The sequence below is a fragment of the Elephas maximus genome, chromosome 3 (genome assembly GCF_024166365.1).
Source record: "Elephas maximus indicus isolate mEleMax1 chromosome 3, mEleMax1 primary haplotype, whole genome shotgun sequence".
Classification (NCBI taxonomy): Eukaryota; Metazoa; Chordata; class Mammalia; order Proboscidea; family Elephantidae; genus Elephas; species Elephas maximus.
Window position 1 is genome coordinate 65,326,116 of NC_064821.1, and position 21,949 is coordinate 65,348,064.

The 21,949-nt window shown below is 54.7% G+C and overlaps 1 protein-coding gene across 2 annotated transcripts in view; it reads right to left on the reverse strand.

Annotated features, from left to right (window-relative positions):
• The window catches only part of RUNX3 (RUNX family transcription factor 3), a 70,522-nt gene that overhangs the window by 11,421 nt on the left and 37,152 nt on the right, over positions 1-21,949 (reverse strand). Inside the window, exons 1-4 of one of the 2 annotated variants that reach the window (XM_049878297.1) lie at positions 18,842-18,889; positions 18,199-18,476; positions 16,183-16,339; positions 7,757-7,861 (exon numbers count right to left, since the gene is read on the reverse strand). In XM_049878297.1, coding sequence (XP_049734254.1) covers positions 7,757-7,861; positions 16,183-16,339; positions 18,199-18,396 — 460 coding nt within the window. In that variant the 5' untranslated portion in view covers positions 18,397-18,476; positions 18,842-18,889. Of the gene's footprint in view, positions 1-7,756; positions 7,862-16,182; positions 16,340-18,198; positions 18,477-18,841; positions 18,890-21,949 lie in introns of those variants that run through there. The other variant, XM_049878296.1, reaches the window with a different exon arrangement.

Sequence of the window (21,949 nt, forward strand, 5' to 3'; positions counted from 1 at the left end):
TGTGCTTGGGACCACAGAGCCAGGGAGAAGTGCCAGCATTCACCCCCAGACCCGCTGACTCTAAGTCCAGTACTCTTTCTCCTGACACTTTGTTTGGGCCCATTGTACAGATGTGGACGCCGAGGCTTCAAGATAAGACCTAAGCTAAGTGTCAGGCATGGGGTATGAATCAGGTAATCTGATCCCAGAGCACACGCGTCCACCATTATGTTTTTCTGCCTTTCTGGGCTGAATTCCTGGAGAAGGAGTATTTTATAACAGGGCTTCACACCAGGTTTGTTCTGGTTCAAAACCCTTCTGAGGATCTGCTGTTCTACCCCAGATATACCAAACAGAATCTTATTTGTACATTATAATCTTATTATTCTTATTTATGCATACAATTCTTATTTATACATTAGAATCACCTAAGGATCTTGTTAAAATGGAGACTGATTCAGTATATCTGGGGTGGAAATGCAAACAAATTGGTTGGACGCCCTGTTTTAAAAGCACTTCAGGAATTGCTTCCTTGTTGCTGTGGGACACAGGAGACACTGTGGGGAGGGGCAAAGGGGAGCCAAGACGGCTGCATGTGGCCAGGGCGCCAGTGAGTCTCAAAGCCACGGGGGTGAGCCTTCACACTTAGGAGCAGAACGGAACTTCCTGTGCCCGAGGACAAGAAGATGAGCCCACAGAAAAGGCCTCTTTCACTCGGCTACCCACAGTGGGAGCTGGGTGGGGAGCTCTGGCTCTAGCACACTCCATCGCCTTGAGTCTGGCCCTTCCCTTCCCCATGCCTCAGTTTCCCCTCTGTACAGTCGGCTCACTGAGGCTCCTCTAGCTCTGAAAGTCCCTGGCTTAATATTGCAAGGATCAGTGGCTGTTCGGACTGGGGCCCCCAAAAAGAAAGAGGGCAGGCTGCTTGCTCCAGGGCCCACCTCTTCCCAACTGCTCCAATATTCTCTGCCACCCCGCCCCCCCCCCCCACTCTTTGGAGCCTTAGCTCAGGCACAACCCCAGCCGGAATAGTTTCCTATCCTTTGGGGCTCAGCCCAATAACCCTCCTCCAGAAAGCCCCCTTTTCCCAGCTGGAGCCCCCGTGTATGTCTGCAGGCAGTCCTGGCAGGTGTGGTAACACTGCAGATGGCGCTGAGGGTTTCTGAGCTCTTCCCCCAACCCTCCCCCCCGCCATGTCTAAGTGCTTGCCCTGCACGCCTTGCGTCACCTTGCAACACCCCCAGGAGGGAGGTCTACCACAGTCCCTATTTCACAGGTGGGAAAACTGAGGCTCGGAGAGGGCCAATGACACGTTCAAGGTCACAAAGAAGGCACCTAGCTGCCTGTTTTCCCTGTAGCCCACCCCTTAGGAAAGGAGCCTGAGTTTTGAATATTAGGGGCTCAGACAATGGGATGTAGGGCCCAGAGCTGTTTCTGCAGGGCCAGGAGGATGGGCCTGGGCACTGAGTCCAACTCTCTACTCAGATCCTGCTCTAACCCAGCCAGCCCCTCTCCCCTCTGGGCCTGTTTCCTTATCTGTAAAGTGCCCGCCATACTGCCCAACCCTTGAGGGTGACGACAAGCTGAAGAATGGACAACAAGGTGTTTAAGAGTGGAGTGCCATTGGGGGAGGATGGGGAGCCCCTGAGGAAGACCCCACCTTGGCCATGGGCCTGGCTCCAGCAGCTGGACTCAAATCGCAGGCCCCCAACATCGCCCTGACAGGTCCCTGTAACCCTCATTTGTGGGAGGGCGGATCCCAGCTTGTCTCCTCCTGGCCCCAGTGACCCCAAGCATCTCTCCCCCATTGGTGTGCTGAGTGATCTTAGGCAAGTGTCCCTGCGCTGGGCCTCAACTGTCTCATCTGTAAAATGGGGATCGCAGTCTTGAACCCCTAAGAGTGAGGACAGGCTGTGAGAATTAAACAGCCCAGCCAGCCCTGGCCCTCAAGTCAGGAAGTGGACTCCAATGCTGGCTGGGCCATCTACTCGCTGGGCACGCAGCTCCTCTTCACATCTATACCTCAGGGGTGACAGCCTCACAGGAATTGGACAAGGATCAAAGTGGGGGAACAAACAACAGCCCAGACAGGTGGAGTGACTCATCTGGGGTCACACAGTGGGAGCGCTAGAAGACAAGGGCTGGATTTCTGGTTGGGGGATCCCCTGCCTCCATTCCCAGGGCATCCCTCATCACCACCAGCCAGGCCAGCCTAGGTCCCAACACCGGCCAGATACCTGATGCTTCTGGGGAACCGAGAGGCCAGCAAGGCCATTCCCTGCCTCTACACTGGACCAACACAAGCCCCTGTGACAAGAGTGGTAACCCCTTAGCAGGCACCTGTGACATGCCAGGTACTGTGCTAGGTGGGCTATGCATATTGTCTCCAAGAGTCACAAACCTCTGAGAGGCTGCTACTGTCACCCTCATTTTACAGATGGGTAAGGGAAGATGTGGTCAAGGTCACATGGTCAATGTGTGGCACCCAAGATTCAAGCTCAGACTGGTCAGCTCATTTCATGGAGCTTAGCTGCTAAGGTCTTGGGAGGGAGAGGAGAGCTGGGTCATTTGGCCATGAGGTCCCCTGGCAAGCGGCCAGTTCAGCACCCTGCCTCAATGTGCATGCATGTGCATGTGCATGTGCGGGTATGTGTGCATGTGTGTGTGGCAGGAGGCAGCAGCAGGAAGCAGGGGTAGGCAGAGTCAGGCAGGACCACAGGAACAGCGTCGTCTGCTGAAGAACAATGTGGGCTCCAATTACCAGGCCCTTCACCCTTTTTTTTTTTCCACCCATCTGAAGCCACTCGGCCACCTCCTTTGGCTGCCCTGCTCGGCCCTGACGCAGCCACAGCCCAGACACAGCAGCTACTGTCTGCCCAGCCCAAGGGGTGGGGCGCCTAGGCCTGAGGCCCGCTCTGCGGCCTGTCAGGAGATTTACACCCGACTTTTAACAACCGCCGCGGAATCGCAGGCGGGTGCTGGGGGAGGATTTATAAAGCAGCACGGCCTGGGGTGGTCTGCTGTGAATCGGCCCCCTGTGAGCGGATGAAAGCGTGGGTCGGTGGCTGGGCAGGGAAACGGGCTGGCGGGGGGCCAGCAGGCAGGGAGGCGGGCTGCTCCCTCCCAGGGCCGCAACTGGGGCTTCCAGCGGCCTGGGGTTGATTAGGGGAGCCAGGGAGGTCTGAGGTTAACCCCTTCCCTCCTGCTGGGCTGACTCCCTGGCTTCCTGAGGCTGTTCCCAGCCGAGGAGATGTTCCTGGGGGCTGTGGGAGCCCTGGGAGCTGGGACAGAAGCAGATGCCTCTCCTCAGCCTAGGTACTCCTCTGCCTCCCCACACCTGAAGCTGAGGGAGAAGCTGGCAGCTTTAGAACCTTCAAAGGCTCAGCTGCAGGCTTAGGGTCACCTTTACTGCCCACAGCAAGTCCTCAAGCCCCCAGCAACCACACTGGCTATTTGCTTACTTCCTTCAGGCCTCTGCTCAAATGTTGCCTCTTCGGGAAGCCTCCTTGAGCCCCTGCCCAAAACCACAGCCCACCCCCCTCCCCACCTTCATAGGACTTCTCATTACCTGAAATCAAATTATGTATTTATTTACTTTGTCTATTTAACAAATAATTATCGAACACCTAAGAAGTGCTCACATTTGTATCCCTGGGGCCTATAACAGTGCCTGGAAAAGAGGAAAATAAGCCCCCACGAACAAATCTGTCTTGGAAGAAGTACAACCAGAATGCTCGTTAGAAGCAAGGATGGCGAGACTGCATCTTACATACTTTGGACATGTTGTCAGGAGGAATCAGTCCCTGGAGAAGGACATCATGCTTGGCAGAGTACAGGGTCAGCGGAAAAGAGGAAGCCCCTCAACGAGCTGGATCGACACAGTGGCTGCAACAATGAGCTCAAGCATAACAATGATTGTAAGGATGGTGCATGACCAGGCAGTGTTTCGTTCTGTTGTACATAGGGTCGCTATGAGTTGGAACCGACTCGATGGCACCTAACAACAAGCCCCTACCCTTGTGGCACATATACGATAGCAGGGGGAGAGGAATAATAAATGGAGTAAATCAGTGAACCACAGAGCATATTAGAAGATGACAGGTGCTCTGGGTAAAATTAAAGCTGGGAAGGATAAGGGGGAGTGGTGGGCATGGGTGGGTGCAACCCAAAATAGGGTGGCCAGGAAAGGCTTCACAGAGAAGTCTGAGTAAAGACTTCAGGATGGACACCATGCATCTGGGCGTGTCTGGGGGGAAGAGTGTTCCAGGCAGAGGAAATAGCAAGTGCAAAGGCCCTGAGGCAGGGGCATACCTTGCCGGAGTGGGGTGAGAGAGGAAACAGGGCACAGAACAGCAGGGCCCTGTGGCCATGGTGAGAACAAAACTTGTTTACCATCTCTCCCCACCCTAGAGTGTGAGCCCCAAGAGGGTGGGAACCTTCTGTTGGGTTCACTGCGGTAGGTGCCCCAGCTTCTAGAACAGTGCCTGATACATGGTTGGTGCCCAGGGAAATATTTGCTGAAGTCATTCCATGTACGTTTTTGGGAAAAAAGGGTCCACAGCTTTCAGGTTCTTAAAGGAGTTGGTGAACCAAAAGGAAGGTGTGGGAACCACCCTGCTCAACCAGGATTAATAACCTGTGTCCCACCCTTTCGGGTACCAGCACCTGCTTAACTAGGAAGATGGGTTTAGTGGCTGTCAAACTGTGGTCCACAGACCCCCATGTCAAAGTGGCCAGGCACTGCGCTGCCTCCTGCCTGAATCCCGGGGCTGGCTAAGCAACTAGCCCCCAGTGACTACGAGGGACACCAGCATTGAGAACCTCAGAAACCGAGGCCACAGAGGCAGGAAGCCACCAAGCCAGCCTTCAAACCCAGCTTGCCACCTGGCTTCAGGTCAGGCATGCTCTGCAGGGCAGCAGAGGGGAACGACCCAGCCACAGAACCCACAGCTAGGCCTCAGGGATCTGCGACTCCCACTCCTTGGCTCCCAGGACCAGCCCTTATCCCAACCCTACCCCCCATAGAGGGCTCAGCCCTCACATGAGGCCGGGATGGAAAGGCAGGATAAAAGCCCCGAAAGGGAATCCTGGAGCTCAAAAGGTGGGCTGTAATCCATGAGGGTTCTTGGACATTTCCTGTGGGCTGGGTTGCTGTAAACTCATCTAACCCACACAAAAATCCCCTAAGGCAGATACTAATATCACCTCCATTTTACAGATAAGGACGCTGAGGCACGAAAGGCCCTTCCATGTGGCCCTCACTTGCCTGAGCTCCAGGCTGGAGCCCCCAGAGTCCACTGAAGCTCACCCTCGGGCAAGTGGCTTTAACTCCTTGGCCTCTGTCTCCTCCTGGGGCTGTTAAGGATCGATTAATGAAGACTTTATCCTCATTCGTTTACCCTCACATTGGCCCCAATTTGGCTCCTGTCTGTCTTGATCCTGCCCCTGGAGACTTAGAACTGGACAATCACCTCCTTCATTCGAGACTCTACACCTCTATTAACATGGCCTGAGGTTCTCAGCAGCCACCCTGCTGCTGACCAGGAGAGGCTCACCACCAGCTAATGGTAGTGGTGGGAGTACAGGGAGGAGCTGGGTACCAGGATAACAGAATGACATGGATCCAACGAATCACGAGGACCCTCCCTCTGCTACAGCCAGGTATAGTACACACTTGGTCACTGATCTCCAGGCCTGCAGGGTGGTGATGCCATCCCCATTTCATGGATGGGAGAGCTGAGGCCAGTGACTTGTCCAAGGTCACAGGGCGAGTAATAACCACAGTTACATGAATGAGCACCTGCCAATCTCCTCTAAGTGTTTACACAGGTTGGCACGTTTTCTCACAATTGCACCACGAGGTAGCCACCTGTATAAATCCCCTTTTCAAACAAAGGAACTAAGGCATGGAGATGACTTGCCCAAGGTCCCACAGTCAGGCAGGCTGGTGGAATAATCACAAAAATTTCTCAGCCATCACCACCTTGGGCTTCCTAGAGTAGGCCTGGGTCACTGACCCAGTTCACAGATAACACAACTGAGGCCAGAAAGGAGGCATGACTTGCCCAAGGTCATGAAGTCCAAGGCCAAAGGCATGGACCTGTTCGTGTGGGATCCCAGCAGGAAGGACCAGTGGGAACTCTGGCCAGAGCAGGTGCTGGCCAGGAGCTCATGACCACATGCTGGTGCTCAGGAGAGGCAGAGGGGGTGACCCTGAGAGGCCTGGAGGAAGCTCTTCCGGGGCCACTGAGCCCAGCCCCGAGCCTTTCCCGACTGTGGAATGGGCCAGGAATTGGACATATGGGGAGCCAGATCTGCCTGAGTCCCAAGAAGGGAGGGGCCAGCCCAGGGCTAGGCTGGGTGCCCTCACTGAGAGGCCCTGGCACAACGCACTCCATTTCCAAGCCTCCCGGGGCCCCTCAGTGGTCTCTAGGAAGACTGAGTCCAGGGCCCCTCCCACCACCTGGCTCAGTGTGAGGCCAGTGGCCAGGAGCTCCACTTCCTCACTGGGAGCCCTTGGCTCTGCTGTCACAAGGATCCCTGGGATAATGAATGTGAGGGGTTTTCTAAACTGCAAAAGGCCTTGATTACAAAAAAAGAGATGGACAGAGCAGCTCTCAAAACAGATGGAACAGGTCATGAGTGGGAAGAGTCCTGACAAATGCTCCAGGCCACAGCTCAGAAGCAGCCAGGCCAGAGTAGCTGGCTGGCAATTTGTTTCATTCATTCATGCAAACAGACCTGTAGTCTACTCTGTGGTAGCTGCCCCTACAGATTTCTTGGTCTAAATCTGCAAACTCTAGGTTCTTCAGAAAGCAGAAGAAAATTTAACACAAACTCCCTTTAATGCTAAAACACATGAATCAGGACTCCCTCCCATTGTAAAAACAAAAAAAAGCCCACTGCCATCGAGTTCATTCTGACTCACAGCGACCCTGTAGGACAGAGGTGAACTGCCCCCCAGGGCTTCCCGGCTGTAATCTTTACTGAAGCAGGCTGCCACATCTATCTCCCACAGAGCGGCTAGTGGGTTCAAACTACTGATCTTTTGGTTAGCAGCTGGCCACTTAACCACTGTACCGCTAGGGTTCCTCTGTCCATAGCAGGTGCTCAATAAATCACTGCAGAATCACATTTGCGTTCCTGATCTCACTTGTGTTGGCCCTGGGGTCAGAGCGCCTGGGCTCAAATCCCAATCCATCTCACTACCTGTCTGACCTTGAGCAAATCACAAACTTTCAAAGGGAGTTTCCAGGAAGGACTCCGACCAGCTCCAGCCTCTTGTTTTTTCCCTCCCTCCCTCCCACCTTAGCCACCAGCAGAGGAAGCTGGGGTGGAACAGAGCAGACCTGGCCCTGCTGCTACCCCCTCACTCCTAGCCCCCACACCCAAGCCACAAACAGGGCTGAAGCCTCTTCCATCCCTTTCCTTCCTTGGCTGATGCAAATCCGCACGCCCCCAGCTGACCCCCAAGGGGCAGTCAACCCACCAGAGTGGAAGGGTGTCAACAAGACAGTCCTGGCACTGTCCCACCACCACTCATCCTCCTGGCCGCCTTTCTGGCCTTCTGTAGTCGGGGCTAAGCCCAGAGTATTCAGGGCTTTGTTGGCAGGCACACAACGCATGTGTTGGGCAGAGGAGCAGAGCTGAGGACCGCAGCCCCCTCCCCCCAGCCGTGCTCCAGGAACCCAGTGTCATCTGTCTGACCTTCACTGCTGCTCTTCCCCCACTGGGTTCTCCTCCCCTGCCCAGGGTGCTCAGTGACTCCGACACTTACGTCTGGGCTCCCGCGGTCCATCCACGGTCACCTTGATGGCTCGGTGGTAGGTGGCTACTTGGGTAGGGTTGGTGAACACGGTGATGGTCAGGGTGAAGCTCTTCCCTGGGTGTGGGGGAAGATAAAGGCAGGAGGTTGGCACCTGGAGCTATTCACAGCACCCTAGTCTCCCACCGTGCACCCCACCCCTAGAAGTTCCTAACCTTCAAGAAGGGGCAAGTCTCTCTCCTTTGAACCTGGACAGAAGATGGGACTCTGGGTGAAGGTCAAACTGCTGGGTCTGGCATTCAAAGCCCCTGGACATCTGACACTAACTTTATCACCTTTGTCCCACCCCGTGCTCTGGCCACTCTGGCTTACTTCCTCCCTGCTTCTGGATCTTTCTTTGTGCTATCCCTCCTATCCCTCACAATTCTGCGGTGACAAGCAAGGATGGATGCAATTTTTTTTTTCCCCTGAAAGTCATTAATGACCTTTGTAGAAGATTTCAAGAACCCAGAGAATGTAACAAAGAAGAAAGAGTCATCCCGAAGCCCACTAACGAGAGACAAACACTGTCAGCATTTGGGTGTTTTCTCCTCCGATCCTTTTTGTACGGGTATGTGTATTTACATAGTTGCGGTGGCACTAGAAATTTATTTTTGTACCCTGCTTTTTTCATTTAACATCACATCATAAGCACTCTCCCATGTCACTAAAAATTCTTCATAAACTTCATTATTTAATGGCTGCAAATTATTTCAACTCATGGAAGCCTCATCTTTTATTTACCCATTTCCTGACTCTTGGGGTATTTACATCGTTGCTAATTTCTTATTGGTGTGTGCAGCTGTGGCTGGAAAAGGAACGATTTGGGAGCTGCAGACATTTAATTTGTAGACACGACTGTTATTTCCAGAACGCTGTTCTATTTTTAGATATACATTTGGCTCCAAAGTCTCCATTCAAAATTCCTAAGAGCAAAAAGCAAAAAAAAAAAAAAACTTTAAAATAATAACTTCTTGCCATTTAAAATAGAACAATGACCTTCTGATTCTGAAAATCTTTGCCTATATCTCTGCTTACTTCCTTAGAAGAGACTCCAAGAAGTGGAGAGTGATTTCACTGCATCAGTGAGTTCAGACATAATTGCGGGTGCTGATCTCTCGAGAGGAGACTCTTCAGAGAGTGGCACCAGGGTTTCAGTCATGGGGACCAGGATGTGACCGTGTGTCCCACTGCTGTCAACACCACGACCCTGTCTATCAGGAGGGAAGGGCTTGGAAACTCTTTGATTTCGTTTGCCTCTGTCCTGTTATTAACGAGACTGAAACTTTTTCTTTGTTTCTTATCCATCATAATCCAACATATATTATTTCTTCATGTTCTTTTGTACCTTCCTATTAAGGCTCTAGTGCCTTTAAAAAAAAATTGTTACATACGGGGTTTGTTAACATTTCCTGTGTCATATTCATGGCCTTTTGCTTTCCTAGTTCATTGGCCTTTTCATTTTCTGACATAAAACTCTTTTTCATTTTCAGTTTTCTCTCTCATCAATCTTTTGTGATTTCTTCTATTGTCTTTATGTTGGGATAGTTCCTCCCCCCTCCCCCCGCCATCTAGAAAGCAGATATAGTTTTACCTTAAACAAACAACAGTCTCTCTACTTCTTACATTAATTCTTCAATTTATCTGGAGGTTTACTGGTTGGCATGGTAGAAGGGAAGGATTTTTCTTCCAAGGGTAACCCAATTTCCCCAGCACCTTCAGTGATGGAAGAGTCCCCTTCTTGCTGAATTCTCCAGTAATCCTAAGCCTCCAGGATGTAGGAGGTGGGGGCATGGAGGTCTGCTGATGCCCCAAGTCAGACTCCACCTTCTGGTCCTCTGCCCCCCACCATACCTCTCTGGATCCCAGTTGCAGGCAGGGAGCTCCCTGAGGGCAGGGCCAATGGCCTTGTGCACAGGTATCCCCTGTGGCCTGCACTGGATGGGCACCTGAGGGAGGCTGCCCAAGAAAATCCCTCCATTGTCTTTCCACCACTTTTCAATATCCCCACTTGGCAGGTGGGGAGATGACAGCTCAGGGAGGGGACCCACATCTCATGGTTCTCTTTGCACGTGGGAGGTATTTGTTGGCTGAGTGATGAGGTGAAAATTCTAGCCCCAGAAACGGGAGGATCAGAACAAAACTAACTGAACTGGGCTGCTGGGGCCACACCAAAGCACCCAAGGGCCTCTGAGACACCCGGAGGAAGTTTAAAGCTAAGGAGCAAGGGAGGTGTAACTCCTACTGGGAACGTCAGGGCCTCTCTAGAATTTTCCTGAGCCAGCAGGCTGGAGGCAGGGACAGAAATGGAAAGGGCATGGCCCCTGGAGTCCCGAGTCAGAAGAACAAACTTGGCCCCTCACTCTCAGACCACAGGGACACTTTCCATGATTTCTGGAAACAGAAAGTGCGGATGATCTAGGGAAACATCAGGCAGCTGGCTCTCTGCCCGCCCCCTCCTGAGACCCTCCTCTCCTCCTACCTCCAAGTCTTCCCTCACCCTAAGGTCCCCTGGCCTTTTAGTTGGCATTGCCCTGCTGACCACCCGCCCAGGCTCCAACCAGCAGGGCACTATCGGGGATCCCTGGGCCTGCAGTGGGAACTGGGTGGTGCCGTAGGCAGATGTCTCCGTGCCGATGGCAGTTTAGGTAGACAGCCCCGAGCCAGCCAGAGCAGCTGGCTGGGCTGAGACCGCTGGACCCCAGCCCTGCAGCAGCGCCGCTCAGCTCCCTAAATGCTCCTTTTTCTCACCTCACTGCCTTCAGATCTCAACTAAAAAGTCGCCTTCTCAGCGACGCCCTTCCTGGTCACTTTATACATACATAAAACAGGCGTTTTTAACTTGGCATCCGTGGGCCCCTCCTAGAGCTGAATGGGCTGTGAACGGGGATAGGAAAATACGTAGTTTTTACTGTCCCTCACCTCTAACTGAAATTTAGCATTTCTCTCAAGTATGAACATCGACAACAATCCACAGCGGTATTATCAACAGTACCTGTGACCTTGTCAACAGCAGACGTCACAGGTATTTACATATCACATTACAGTCATTGCAGACTTCTCTAAATATCTTTCATGTTTATCACTGCTTCAAAGTCATGGTCGTCATCAACCAACTGCTAGACCTTGTTATTTCATGCTTCGCCAAAGCAGCACATTTACCACAATTCTGCTTTTTAACAGCCTGTCTGCTGTGTTTTACTATAATTGGTTTTCATTGTAATCTTGTATATTTCATTTTATGCATTTAAAAACTTGATTCTGAGAAAGGTTTATGGGCTTCACCAGACTGCCAGAGGTCTGGTGCGAAAAACCTTAAGAACCCAGGTCTGCAGCCTCACAGAGCCTCCTGCTCTCAACTCTCTCTGTTCCCTCTACCTGTTTGAATTTCTCCATAATGCTTATTACCTCTAATAATCCATCCACTTTACTTTTTAGTTTTATTTTCTAACTCCCTCTCTTAGACTGTAAACTCCCTGGAAGTCAGAATTTTTGTCTTGTTCACTGCCGTGTCCCCAACCCCTAGAACAGCACCTGGCACATAGCAGGTGCTCAATAAATGTTTGTTAAAGGACTCAAGGGCAGAGATTGCTGTTTCCATTTTACAGATGAGAAAACTGAGGCTCACAGAGGAACAGTGAGTTCACTGGGTCACATAGTGTGCAGGTAGAGCCCAGTAAGGTTAGAATGTGCTGAAGAGACCCTCAGCCCAGCCGTCCACACACATTAAAGACGTGCTCCTGGGGAATGAGACACTAGCATCTCTACCAGGCAGCAACCCCCCTGAGGTCAACAGCACTCCTCAACAGCTTCCTCTCAGTTTCCAGGTCCGGGCACCACCCCTCCCAGGTACCCGAAAAGAGTAGGGAGGGAATGGGGACGAAGGGTGTGGTCAGGAGCAGGAGTAGGTGGGAAGGGTAGGTGTCAAGTACAGCAGGAGGCAGAGACCAAGAGGCTGCTGATCCAGGGCATCTGAGGCCCCTTCCACTGAGGCCTCAAGCCCCAAAAACCAGGGGTGGGGAAGGCTGCCTCTGAGTGCCCCTTGCCCTCCCTGCCCCTCCCCAGCGTTCTCTCTGCCCGACGGCAATCCCACTCATCCACCTCTGGCTTTCTCAGAGTAGGATGCTTGCTGAGGAGACAACGTGGGTGGGCAACTTTGGTGAAACACTCTGGGCAAACTCGGAATCAGCACAGGAGTCCAGGAATTACAAGTCAAGGCACTCCAAGGGCTGGTCCTGGTGGGAGGGGAAGAAGTCCCACGTCTGGGAAATAAGTGTCCCTCAGGGCTGAGTAGCCCCAGACATTCCCCTAGAACCCATGGTCCTAGGCCAATCAACAAGTACAGCCCTGTTGGCAGTGTGGCCTCTGGCAAGACCTCCTACCTCTGGCCTGGGTTCCTCTGTTATAAACCCCACCCACACAGCCACAAGAGCTCCACTGCCGGAAGGGCATATGTTTGGGGGACCTCTGACATCAGATGGCGTCTTCATGCATTTCCTTCCCCACAGCGGTCACCCTGGCTCACCCAGGGGACCCCTCAGCTCACCCCAAATCTCTGTTCACATACTACTGTTTCTTTTTAACCAGTTAATGACAGTTCAGGGACTAACGCTCGTTTCCTTTTCATCTAGGTCAGTGGTTCTGAGTGAGCACCTCCTAGGGGCCATTTTGGAGATTTGGGGTGGTGAGTGGCCATCACAGAGCCTGGTGGGACTTCGGGATGGAGAGGGGAGGGTGCCAATACCCAGTACTGCACAGGGCAGTGACTAATTCATTGCTCCTGTGGGTGAAAAACTTGCTTATCAAAATTCTCTGAACCATGAACCTAACTCAGTTTTCTAAAAACAAAGTGATTCCTTTTTTTGGGGGGCACACTTCTAATAGCTACAGAATTTTCCAGAAATACAAGTGCTGTATAAATTGAGGGAAAACTGCTCTTTTTTTTTTTTTTTTTTAATTTTGTTCAGAATTTTGCCAAGAGTTGTTCACAACTTTGAAAATCATGTCAGTGACGACAGAGCTGCTTTCTGACTCAGAGTCGCGTCCACCTGCTTGCTGGGTGCACTGTGGCGTTCAGGAGCTTCTGCATCGAGTTGTGAGCGTGTGTCCACCCTGCTAGTGTGGTCTCGCCCCAACATTTACATATTCAAAGATAGATTTTATTATGAATTACTTTCCCTTTCTTCTTCATTATAGCTACAGAATTATACAGATTTCCAAGCTGCATGTAAGTAGACAGACTATGATAGCTACAAACTCCACAGCAGGATGGTAAACCAAACCCAAACCAAACCCACTGCCATTGAGTGGATTCCGACTCATAGAACTACCCCATAGGGTTTCTGAGGAGCACCTGGTGGATTTGAACTGCCAACCTTTTGGCTAGCAGCTGTAGCTCTTAACCACTACGCCACCAGAGTTTCCAACGTAAAGGGCATGTTAAAAACCAAACCAAACCTGTTGTAGTCAGGTCGATTCCGACTCATGGGGACCTTATAGGACAGAGTACAGTCGCCCCCTAGGGTTTCCAAGGAGGGGCTGGTGGATTCAAATTGCCAACCTTTTGATTAGCAGAGGAGCTGTTAACCACTATGCTCCAAAGGGCGTGTTACAAAATATTTATTATAATAAGGGGACGCTGGGTGTGGTAAGGTGGCAACCTAATCACTGCAGGAAGACACCAGTAATCTGGTTTTCCTTCCCTGCCTCTTCTTGGTTCACACCTTCAGCCTTATCTTAAGAGCTTGTAATGTTACTGTGTGTATATCTTTCATAGCAAACTATCTTTCTGAATGAAGACAGAATAAAGGAATAAGAAGCAAGGAAACAAGCAACAAGTAGAAGCTTCCACCTGGCTTCTTAATGCCTGGCAGAATTCAGAGAGCCAGGGAAGGGCTCTGGGTCCCAAACCCCAAATTCCACTCCCAAAGTGGCCCAGATTGTCTGCGTCAATCAGTGATTTGTTCTCTCAGATGGGAATTTCCCCATCTGTGAAATGGGTACAGCAGATGAGTTGCTGTACAAGACCCTGCACCCTATTCTCAACGCCAGCCGCCTCCACCTCTCCCACTCAACAATTCACACCATCTGGGTTTCCCCCCCACCCCCGCCCAAACCACACCATAATCAGACAATCAGTGGCTGTCACCACTCAAAGGGACCTCAAAGACCTCCTGAAGGCCCAGGCATTTGAAGTAATGAAATCTCGAACAGGTACCCAGCTCTCACTATGTGTCAGTTGATAGGCTTGTATCAATTTCTTTCATCCTCCCAAAATCCCATGAGAGGTATCATTAGCCCCATTTTATGGATGAGGAAACTGAGGCACACAGAGGTTAAGCAATTTGCCCAATATTACCCTGCAATTCAGTGTCAGAGCTTGGACTCCAACCCAGGTGGGCTAAGCTCTCAGAGGCTGTGAGCCTCCAGGGGCTAAATGCCTCATCTAGAGTTCTACAGGTGGTCAGAACTGCTACTCAGGCCTCTGTCCTGCCTACCAGGACCGCTGAGACCAGTGACAGTGAGGCTGTGAGAGCAGTTTATAAACTCAGCCTCCTGCACCTATCTCCCAGAGCCCAAATCCAGCCTTAGTCATGCCTGCTCCAAGGGTGTGCTGCTAAATGACTCTTTGGAAACCATCTCCCTCCCTGCAGGCCTTGGGGAGGGGGGGCAGGGTGGGCGCAGATCTGTGGGCTTGAAGCCACAAAGAAATCATCTTCAGTGCCCACAATGGCCAGAGAATTCTCATCTCTTATTTCTCTACGTTTTCACCTCCTAGGAGAGGAGCAGGGTAAGAGGAGGGAGGGGCTATGGGAAGGAAGGACAGAGCTCCTGGTGCCGTCGTGGGCTCCCGGGAGCTGACCTCCCCTTCAGCCAGCCTCACAAGAGGCAGCAGCTATAGTGCCCCCTGCCCCCCGCCCGGCCTGGCAGGCCTGGGGTGGCTCGGTCCAGCCACCGCCCTGCAGTCAAACCGCCAGCCGTGCCAACCACAGACCAGCAAGTGACTCTCCTCTCGGGGCCGGGGTTTGGGATTAAATTGCAAAGGGTTTGAGAGATTGGGGATGACAAAAGGGGCTTGGAGACTAATTAGGAGCAGCAATGAAAGCTTAATTCATAAAAGCAAACATTTTCCATCCATCAACCTGCAACCAGTTAAGGGCACCGTTTGAAAGAAATCTGTGCGTGGGGAAGGGAGCCAACAGGGACAGGAAATGTTTGAAAGAATGTAAACTATTTCAGTTTCATAAAAAGTAACAAGTAAACAGTTATTACATGCAAATAATGCCCTGGTTTTAATTAATGCTGAAAAGTCAAAATATGTTTGACATTTGTATGTATACACTGAATGGTTAGAGAGGAAAAAATGGTGCCCAGATGCCCGTTTCCGAACAGGGCTGGCGGCTCAAAGGGAACTCAGACCCTGAGAAGGCCTTGTTTATTGGTGATGAAAAGTACAATTCTGCTTCAGCCTGTGTTGAGCAAGGGACCGACTCACTTTCTTAACAAAGCTGGAGGGGCAGGCCTGAGGCTGGGGAAGGGCACTCCTGGCCTGAGCCACCTCTGAGGAAGACTGATCTTAAAGGGCCAGCAAACCCTCCATTTTCCGTTTCGCGGGGGCAGCGTTTCTGGAACTTCTCTGTCCAGAAGTGAAGTGATGGAGTTCAGGGTCTCAGCAGCCTCCCACCCAACAGCCCCTGGCAGCAGCTATAGTGCTGTCCTGTTCTACCTTCCCTCATAAGGCCAAGGAAGATCAGACAGGCAGGGTGGCACACCAGTCTTGACTCTGGGGCAGGAGATGTTAGTCATTCGGCTGTGCTTTCCAACATTCACCATCCTGCACTGTGCTCCTTTCTCTTCTAAACTATGTTGGGGATCAAAGGGCTGGGGAAACTGTGGCTTTGGGAGACCAAAGCTGGGGAGAGGTGACCTAGAGGCGTGGGGGAGATTTCTGACCCAGTGGCGAGAGCTGCTGGGGCACCTGGGCCCCAAAGGCCAAGGACTCGTCCTCTAAGCCTGCTTGCTGAAAAACCTCCAAGTCCCCCTTTTTCAGCTTGTTCACCCACAATCTCTTTTTGTGCAACCTTTTGTGCATCTTCTGCGTGACCATGGGTGCTTAACCGGGAAGCATGGAGCACGGAAGGCTACAGGGGTTAGTACTTGCTAGAAAGCGGATGAAAACTGTCTTTTTTTGGGCAAGAGAACCCTAACTTTCTTCACATCCTCAAAGCATTCTGAAACACCATACAGGGTTCCAGCCGGCTGTTTTAGACAGAGCTGGGCCTGGAGACCTGTTTCTGGCACTCCCCTTGGGATCCTGAGTCCTCTCTCTCTCGGCTTTCCTCCCCCCACCTCTGCCACAGTCCGCGCGTCAGGGCTGCTGCGGTCTCCCTCCCGCTCACCTCGCCCGCTGCGGCCCACAAATCGAAGGTCATTGAACCTGGCCACCTGGTTCTTCATGACGGCCGAGGCGTTGCGCAGTTCCGCCGAGTAGTTCTCATCATTGCCTGCCATCACGGTCACCACCGTCCCATCTGGCACGTCCCCCAGAGCCACCACCTGAGGGCACGGGGGAGGGGGCAGCTTAGAAAGGCTGGGGAAGGCAAGGGAAAGGAGGGGAGGGGCTAGGCCAGCAGCTCCCCTAGGTCCCTGGCGCACTGCGGATTTCTTAAATGGTGGGTGGGGAAGAAGCTTAAAAACAAAGACTATTCCCAAAGATAACCAAAACAAGGGGAGGAAATCTCCACCTTCCATACCAAAGTCCTGGATCAACTAGTTAAGCCATGTCCCCAGAAATCACCTTTTCAATTATACTAAACCTACGCTGGCGCAGTGAACTGGCTCAGTCGCTGTGACGTGGGCTGCCTTCTTCCCTTCGGCTTGAGCAAAAGCGCTATCAGCATGCAACCGAGTCTCTAAGTAAAAATAATGTCAAACAACAATAATAATAGAACTGCTCCAGCACCCCATGAATGCAAGAGTTGTTTGGGGTGTGGCATTTGGCCCAGTTTATCAGCCTCTTTGGAGCTTGAATCCGTTATGCAGGGAAGACGTTAAAGCAAGCTGGTGCTCCGTTAGGAGTGGTCCAGAAAACCTCCTTACGGTGGGGGGTGGAGGGGGGCTTTTGATAGCAGAAGGATGCACCTGCTGGGAATTGCCGGGTGGAGGTAGAGATGGCCTTCTGATACCCGCTCCCCCCCGCCCCCCCAGCATGGAGAGGCAGCCGCCTTTGGAAAAGGAATCAGACTCTGAAGCCGGAGTCACAGTCATTTAAACGTGGCTGCCGCGTGCAGGGACTGGGGATCCAGATGGTAAAAATTTCAAGGAGAAAATGTTTGGGGTCTGATTAAAAAGGCCAGATTTCCTGTCAACATCCTGTCTTCTTTTAATTTCAAAGATTCCTTTTAAGCTCCAAGTGACAGTAAAACCTCCGATCTGACGATTAAAGTCACACGGGCCTCCTCCCCCACCCTTCCTCCTCCTCCCCTGGAGATTTCCCCCACTGGTATTTTAAGATGTCACCAGGGAGACCTCAAAGAGCCACTCATCCCTTTTTCCAATTCGGAGTCGTCTTAATGGGAGCGAGGACGGCCTCAGCTGCCAGCGGCCGCTGTTTCCAGCCACCTCGGGCACCACCACCCCGGCCGCCGTCCCTTCCTGCCCTGCCCTTTCTCAAGGCAGCTGTGAGAGGTTTAGGGGAAAACCAAGGCGTTTTCGTTTCATCTCGCTGCCCCCTTAAAAAAATGAAAACGAAACAGTCGCCTACTCCTTGGCACTGAGAAAAGGATCCTCTGAAGGCTAGGGGCTTCAAGGGGGTGGGAGTGCCCCCAGCTCAGCTTGGCATGCGGGACGCAGAACACCCCGGCGCAGCCATTTAGAGTGAAGTGCTCCGGGTTCCCGGCCTAGGTCGCCTTTCAGACGCCAGAGGTTGAGGGGTACGGTATGAGCAGGAAGTGTTTCTGAAGTGGTGCAGGAGGGGTGCTACCAGCAGCGGAGGGTCGGCCCTATCCTACCTCTGCACCCCACCTCGGGTCTCCTCGCCCCAGTCCCGGGGATCCTCTTCCCGGTTGCCCGCAGGGCTGTGCCCGAAAGGCCCGGGCTGGGGAAAGTGAAGCCCCATCTGCCCGTTTCCGCATCAACGTCTCTCCACAAGGCTTTCCGAAGCCCAGGTGGAGGGAGACATGTCCCTTAAAAGTCATCTGTGCGGGGCGCATCCAGCATAGAACGCCCGAAGCCGCGGGGCCGAGCGCGCAGCGAGGCCTAATGCGCCTTGCGTCCGGGCTGCGGGGCGCCCGGGTCTCGCCGCGGGGTAGCAGGCACGTCCTCCCCGCTCCCCTTCCCTCTCGGGGCCCGGCTCCTGCAGCGGGGAGGCCGGGAACCCAGGGCCAGTGTCCTCCCGCCCCGGGCCCCGCACTCACCTTGAAGGCGACGGGCAGCGTCTTGTTGCAGCGCCAGTGCGAGGGCAGCACGGAGCAAAGGAAGTTGGGGCTGTCGGTGCGCACGAGCTCGCCCGCGTGGTCTGCCAGCACGTCCACCACCGAGCGCACCTCGGGCCGGGCGCGCCCGCCGGGGGCCACGGCCGCCGGAGCGCTCAGCGCGCCGCTGTTCTCACCCATCTTGCCGCCGCCGCCGCCGCCGCCGCCGCCGCAGGAGAAGGCCGTGGAGGGAGGTGTGAAGCGGCGGCTGGTGCTCGGGTCTACAGGAATACGCATAACAGCGGCCGTCAGGGCGCCGGGCGGGCGGCGGCGGCTCGGGCGCCTCCTCGGCCGCCGCGGCCGCTGGAAGCGGGAAAGCAGAAGCGGCGGCGGCGGAGCGGGGCCTCAGGGTGCAGGGGGCGGTGCCGGGGACGCCCCGCCGGGCCCGCCCGCAGCGAGGCCTCGCCGCCCCGACGGCCGCGCGCAGCCTGGCCCGCTACTCCCGCATCCCGGGCGTGCGGCCCCCGGCGGCCGCCCCTCGCGCGGTCCCGAGGCAGCGCCCGTGCGGGCTGCGCCCCCGCCTCCCGCCCCCACCGCCGCCCACGGCCGCCCCACCGACTGCGCGCCGGCGGCCCCACAACAAAACCTCGAGAATCAAGTGGAGGCGCCGCGGGAGCAGCGAGGGGTTAGTACCCCGGGGCCCGCGGGGGCGGGGCCGGCCCCGAGCGACGCGTCGCGCAGCCAATGGGAGCCCCCATCGCGGGTACCTTGGCGGCACTCGGGAGGGGAGGACCGGGACCGCCAAAAGCCGCCCAGCGGGGTGGGCGGGGCCTCCGGAAGCCCCGCCCCGTGGAGAACGCCCGAGTCGGAGGCCCCAAGGCTGTGGCTGAGGGCCCCTGGAGAGTTCTGGGGAGCCCGCCGATGCTGAAAATTTGTTTAAAACGTCCGGGCCCCACAGAAGGCGCCGAGGTCGCGTCTCCCCTGACGCGGGGGCTGCAACCCCCCTTTCTTCTTCCCTCCTAGCTGGCCGCGGCCGCAGCTTCCCGAGCTCTAGGTGCCCGGGGCCTGTGACGCCTCCACCCTCAGCTGGGGGCCGCGAGGGCCCCAGGGCCGGTGACACCCAGCGGGGAGCCGCCTAAAAGAAGCTCCCCATCCCCCGTCCCGTAAATTATTTTGAACCAAGAGCCTGCGTTGCACAAGAGATTCCGCGCCGTCCGGGACCGGCCAGGGACAGCGCGCCAGCCCTTCTGCAGCTCCCAGCCCTGCGGGGTTTGGCTTGGGCCTCGGGGCCCCGGTGCCAACCTGGGGACAGAGGGAGGAGGAGTCTCCCACGGGCCCGCATCCGGCTCGGGGGAGACAAACCTCGCTCCTCTCTGCTCTCCCCTCAAAACAATTTTCAGGATTGCGCAGGCCTAGCTGAGTCGTTCTTCACTGTGGCAGCCTGTGGCGCTTTGGCACACAGGAAGGGGCCTGAAAAACGCGAGTGTTTGCCCCAGACTTTTTTCCTCCGCGAATGCAACTGCGGTCTTGGATGGTGGAGAAGGGCGTGGGGCCGTGCAGGGAAGAAAACGTCAGAGAACGAGGGACTGACTGCAAAGTTAAGGCCCCCGTTTCCAAAGAAGAGAATTTTCTTCATGTGGAAGGAACATGGCCCTCGTAGGTCTGAGCCCATGTCTTCCCGGACCCGCGGGATGCGAACAGCTTTGACAAGGCACTGCCTGCGCGCCAAGCCCTGGGTCTCCGCTCTCACTACCAGCTGCGGGGCCCAACTATTCCTAAGGCTTCGCTGCAAACCGCCTCCCCCTCTCCCGCGTCCTAGGCCAGGCCAGTGGGCCTAGGAACGGGCCACAAAAGGGAGGAGAACCGGAGCGATCAAAAGCCCCATTCAGGATTACTGGCCTAGCTGCGCTCCCCAGACTCTCCGGAACGAATGCGCGCCCGATTTCCCGGCCGCTTTGGAGAATGGGCTGGATTTTCGTTGCCCCCAGCGCTGGACAGGTGCAAAACGACGAATTGCAAGCCTCGTGGGCAAAGAAGCAAAAGACCCCATGGCGGCTGTCAGAGCCCACCCGGGATCTGAGCCCTGTCTAGTGCACTCTATTTCGTTGTAGCCAAACGAAATCAAACCCCGCGTGCGCTCCTGCGGGGATGGCTCTGGCCCAACGGCGGCCACCGGCAAAGCTGGCCCCTTCCCCTCTCAGTGGTGTGGTGGTTAAGTGCTAGGGCTGCTAACCAAAAGACCTGCAGTTGGAATCCACCAGGCGCTCCTTGGAAACTGTATGGGGCAGTCCTACTCCGTCCTATAGGGTTGCTATGAGTCGGAATCCACTCGACGGCAATGGGTACGTTCCTCTCTCGGGACCTCACTTCAGCCTCTCAGACCATTTCAAAAGCGGGGACGGTGAGAGTTCCTTACTGTATCTTTTAAGAGCGTCAGTTCCTCGGATTCGAGAATCCTGGGCCAAAGGCAGTCTACGGACCTTTGGAAGCTCTGGCAAGAGCAGCGGAATGCGGAAAGCAAGGGATCCGGGCCTCAGTGTGCCCGACATTCGGGAGCTTCCCCAGGAAAGGCCCACCGCGTAGTGGTGGGGTAGGGCTGGGGACCAGCGAGGACCAGCACCGCTTGCTGCCCTCGAGCGGCTGTGGGGCCAGACCCGCTGCGTCTGTGGTTGAGAAATTCGATTCGTAGGGTGGTTTCAGTTTGCACCCTCGCCCTCAGTTGCCCCTCTGCCTGATTTAGTTGCCCCTCCCACCCGCCTCGGGTTCGCAAACGGGTTTCCAGGGAATAGGGCACATGTGGGTCCCGGCAAGTGGCACAGGACCCGGCGAAGCTACGTCCCTCGGGAGGGCGCTCGCTGCCCGTGGGCGCGGGAGCCTGGAGATGGGGATGTCGGATGCTGGGGGCCCCAGCCGCAGGTCGCTGTGGCTGCCGGGGCAGGAGCAGTCCCGGGAGCCACCGCTAGTTGGAACCTGCGCCTTGCCGGAGGCCGAGCTGCCGGGACCCGTCCTGCGCACAGATGCGCGCCAGCTGCAGCACCCGCGTCCAGGCGCGGCAGGCTGCTTCCTATGAGCTACCCTTTCTGGACAGACAGCCTGCCAATTTTTCAAAATCTGTGCCGCTATGTCTGGACAAACGGACGGCTTTCTGTCAGACCGAAGGCCGCCTTCCCCACCTCCAAGGGACAGTGGCTTTCCCTTCCCATCTCCGACACACTGAGGGTCCCTCCTGCCTCTGACCAGCAGGACTGCTCCCCTGCACAGTCCTTTCCAGTCTCTTTGGGGAGAAGCAGGAAGGGAGCACGCACAAAAGAACAGGACAGCTAGTTCCCAGTTTCCACCGACGGCCAACCTGCTTCCTCCCCATGCATGACTGACATACTGTCATCTCTTTTTTGCTGTTTTGACCGACAAAGGGATAGCTAGCTGGTTGCTCCCCCACACCGTACCCGGGACATGTCTTTCCTCCTCCAGGACTGGTGGACTAACAGCCTGCCTCTCTCATATGGCCCCCCATCACAAATTGTCTGCAGCAGGGTGAGGACTTGGGAAGTCAGGATACTCTCCTCCCCTCCTTTGGCCTAGAGTCTGGTAAACTGGCACCCAGGCCTCAGCTTGAGGCCTGCAGAGCACTGGTTCTGGGGACCACTCCTGCTGCCCTGGCCCTTTGCCCCAGGAAGGGGTCCGTGGGATCAGAACGACCCTATGACAGGCACTCAGCTGGCCGCTTGTCTCCCCAGGGTGTCTAGGAGTGCAC